Source organism: Poecilia reticulata, linkage group LG8 (assembly GCF_000633615.1).
Source record: "Poecilia reticulata strain Guanapo linkage group LG8, Guppy_female_1.0+MT, whole genome shotgun sequence".
In the NCBI taxonomy this organism is placed as follows: domain Eukaryota; kingdom Metazoa; phylum Chordata; class Actinopteri; order Cyprinodontiformes; family Poeciliidae; genus Poecilia; species Poecilia reticulata.
Window position 1 is genome coordinate 23,241,460 of NC_024338.1, and position 3,840 is coordinate 23,245,299.

Genomic DNA, 3,840 nt, shown 5'->3' on the forward strand with positions numbered 1-3,840 from the left:
GGCGTTGGAAAACAGTGATTACATCTTCATGAGGTGGAAGGTGAGCAGATTTTTCGTCACCRTTTCTCTAAATTGTTCGAACTACGCTTCGGCTTCAGCTGCTCTTGGTCTTCCAGGAGCAGTTTCTTGTTCCAGACCACACGATCAAAGACATCAGCGGCGCCTCCTTCGCTGGCTTCTACTACATCTGCTTCCAGAAGTCCACAGCCACCATTGAGGGCTACTATTACCACAGGAGCTCAGAGTGGTAATAAAAGTGAAATTCCCACAGAGAAAAGTTTTTTTTTTTTTTTTTTTTTTGGGAGACAGTTATAAATGTGAGTTTTTATATTTCATTTCTGCAGGTACCAATCACTAAGTCTGAATCATGTTCAGGAGCGTAGTATGCCTATTTATGAATTTCGGTGATATGAAGAAACTCTTTGTCAAAAGACGGCTAGTACCGCCCTGGAGCTAATTGGAACGTGACGCCACAACACCGATGGATAACCAGTTTTCCTCTCTGGGAGGAAGCTAACAAGTGGCCAGGTGCTCATTTCCTGATTTGCAAATAGGAAAGCACGGATTGAAGAAGAGCTGGACAAAAGATCGATGAGGCACGAACAGTCCAGACTGAGCGGCTGACGAGAAAAAAAAAAAAGACAATTTGTTTCTTGTTTGGCTTTTTTACTACTGTTATTCTTTGCCATCAAGTGTTTTTTGGGGGGTTTTTTGCACTCTGTGTTATTGAACATCACGATAGATCACAATAGATTCTTTATTATGGAGACACGTTGCACTTTTAGTGGAGGTTTGCAAAGGAAAAGGCTAATTTTGTTCAGCGATGGAAATCTTATATTTAATAGAAAATATGTTTAATTACCCATAGTGATTTATTTGGTGGTTTGTGACTAAAGGATTCTATGATAACTGAGATGGGTTTATTTTATGCAAGATGACGAATGATTTTGATAAGAGAATKTTTAGTTGAAGTGAAACAGCTGAACGGGTACCAGCTGGATCAGAACGGGTCGGCGATAATCCTGGTTTCCTCCCACGGTTTTATATGCAAGCCAAAGAACTTGAGTGGAAAGGTTTTTCCCTTGCCTCTTAAATGTTTTAATTTATTATAATTCAAACTGCTGCTTTATTTTACACCAGAAGGTGTTAATGATTTGTCAAGTAAATAAAATATTTCTGAAGTTTTCTAGGTTTTGGGGGTAAGGACAAGAAAACGTTTGGTGACTTATCTTCTGGGAGTTTTAGGGTTTATTTAAAAAAACAACAAAAAAAACGGTGAAGGTAGTAAGGAAGTGACAAGTAGAAACCTAATATCTTATTTTTTAAAAATTCTGTTGCCTTACACCTGTAAAGCTTTTCTCTTTAAAGATGCAGTTTTCCGGGATAATTTAGTGCAAATGTTTGGAAAATATCCTTTCGTCGTCTTGTTGGAGTCCTTTAAATTTTCCTGACCCAGGATGATGTAAAAGCCAAATTGCGTTTGGCCTTGGTAGCTTCCAATTTTACAGCTGGGTTAAAGAAAGTTTCTTTCAAAGCAGTGCAATGAAATGCATAAACGCAATCAGAAAATGTTTCTTTTTTCTTTTTAAATTTATTTATTATGAACCATGTAACAAAACAAACTTGTGCAATGGAATCAAGCAAATGTCTAGGAGAGTATCTCAAAGAGGGTGTTTCTAATTTGACGAAAATGTTGAGCTTTGTGAACATTGAAGTTGAATAAACTATTTTATACAAATGTTGGCCCTTCAGTTTTCTAAGACAAAAATAGACTCATTACTTCTTGTAGGGTGCCCYGGGTTATTATCTTTTGAATTTTGGATATTTTCTGGAATAATGCCAATGGATGAATCCTAAAAAATAATTGTAATATGTAAAGAGCAACAGCAATACTCCTTTTCACTGATGGCATCATCTAAAATGGTTCTTATAATCAATGCCATTCATGTTCTTCCATGACATCTYCTTAAAATCCATGAAAKTTTACATAACACCCGTTCTTTATATAADGTAATTATTATATATTCTGGACKTTTTCATAAAATTCCTGTTTTACTCTCAGGTGCTGAAATTCTGCCGCTAGGTGGCAGCAGCCACAAAGTCAATCAAGAAACAACCAAAGTTTTAAGTCATTCACGATCTGGAAAGTGTTGGATGTGAACTTGGCGCAGATAGYTTTGCGCTAGGAATACCTTGGTAGTTGGCATGACGCTCCTGCTCTAGAACCAGAATGTTGTGGTATCATAATTCTCTGAATTCGTTTGACTTCTTCATTGGTTTGTAATATTCTAGCTATATGAAATATTCCTAAATTTTCAGGTTGAATTCCCAACATGAGGCAGGTCTAGTTTTTTGGTGGACAGCAGAAGCAGGGGCTTAATTTAATTAAATAATATGGMAAGTAATTTGTACATAATAAAACTTAGACTGGATGGCTATTTATCCTTAGTATATTAAATAATTTGAAATGTCTATTTTGTATTTACCAAATTATCTTAAAATGTGATGATCACATTCAATATGCTGCTTTATTTTAGGATTTGTTTTGAGTGCCAATAAGAGTAAARTGAGATTTATTTTACTGCCTAAATATACTGAGGAATATATTTTTATCGGCTTTTATATACATGCTTCACTTTCTCAGTGATTCATTCTAAAATKTATTTATTTAAAAGAACACAAGAGACATGTGGGACACAGTTGGTTATTTTGCATAAGAACAGTTTATTATATTTCTTGTGTAGTATTTGTAGCTGCCAAACAGGAAMATAAAACTGTCTTCATCATCCTAACTGCCATAAAGTAAAATCTATTTTTAGACAGTTTATTTTATAGGAAATTATTTGAGCTATTCTCTTCCTGTAAGGGCACATGTGAGAATAATTACAGTGTTTCTGTGTTTATAATGGCTGAGGCTTCACTCTTTTGTCATTTCTACTTTTGGTTTCATCCAACTCGGTTCTAAGAAATAAACTGCATTCTGAGCAAAACTGTAGACAAAAGCCAAATATTTTCTCATACCATGCCACCTCCAAACCCAGCATCTTAGCTCCTACTAAGCCAACCTGATTGATTCTTTACATTTYTCATTGTCAGCCATGCTGGCATTGGAACACTGCAGGAATTCCCTTTATGCAGACGGTCGTTGATTGAAACTGCGTGAGCGGTCCAACCACGCCTGTGTGTGGCGGAGGAAATATAAATTCACCTGCACGACGGCCTCCTGCACATTCCTGAATGAGACTGAGAGGCATCTATTGCACATGATCTCCTGTCCAGCCGTCCAGTTGTCATGGGGTCTGAGCGTTTTCCCATCAGCATCCGTCTAACCGGAGTCCTTCAGAAGGAGAAGAACAAAGTAAGGAGCGACKGTGTCTTTGTCTGCAGGAAATAAACGTAGAGGAATTTTCTGCTTTAAGAATATGGCGTATCTTCTTTCAGATGTACATAACATCGGTGCTTTGGTCGGATCAGAATGAAATTGTAGTTTACAGAAGCTTTGAAGATTTCAGAGAAATGCATGTAAGTACTAAACTCTGCACTATTTAGTCCCTGAGCTTGTGCTATATGACTTATTTCATTTTTCTCTCTCTCTCTTATAGAAACAGCTAAAGAAGAAGTTTTCCTCTGGAAGTAAAATGAAAAAATCTGACAGAATCCTCCCTAAWTTTCAAAGTGGGTGAGATTAAACTACACTGCTCAAAAAAATAAAGGGAACACTTCAGTGTTCACTTAAATGTTAAAGTGTTCCCTTTATTTTTTTGAGCAGTATATAAATAATAAATGTCTAGCTGGATACAGTTGGAATTAAATAAGTATATATTTTTGTTGTTCAGGCAA

At 36.4% G+C, this 3,840-nt stretch overlaps 2 protein-coding genes across 2 annotated transcripts in view; both read left to right on the top strand.

Annotated features, from left to right (window-relative positions):
- Positions 1 to 1,738, top strand: part of gid4 (GID complex subunit 4 homolog) — a 4,295-nt gene extending 2,557 nt beyond the window's left edge. Inside the window, exons 3-5 of the mRNA XM_008416929.2 lie at positions 5 to 40; positions 117 to 247; positions 345 to 1,738. Of these exons, the coding sequence (XP_008415151.1) occupies positions 5 to 40; positions 117 to 247; positions 345 to 408 (231 nt within the window). The 3' untranslated portion in view covers positions 409 to 1,738. The remainder of the gene's footprint in view (positions 1 to 4; positions 41 to 116; positions 248 to 344) is intronic.
- Positions 1,739 to 2,707: 969 nt separating this feature from the next.
- The window catches only part of noxo1a (NADPH oxidase organizer 1a), a 2,762-nt gene continuing 1,629 nt past the window's right edge, over positions 2,708 to 3,840 (top strand). Inside the window, exons 1-3 of the mRNA XM_008416928.2 lie at positions 2,708 to 3,358; positions 3,442 to 3,522; positions 3,603 to 3,679. Coding sequence (XP_008415150.1) covers positions 3,293 to 3,358; positions 3,442 to 3,522; positions 3,603 to 3,679 — 224 coding nt within the window. The 5' untranslated portion in view covers positions 2,708 to 3,292. The remainder of the gene's footprint in view (positions 3,359 to 3,441; positions 3,523 to 3,602; positions 3,680 to 3,840) is intronic.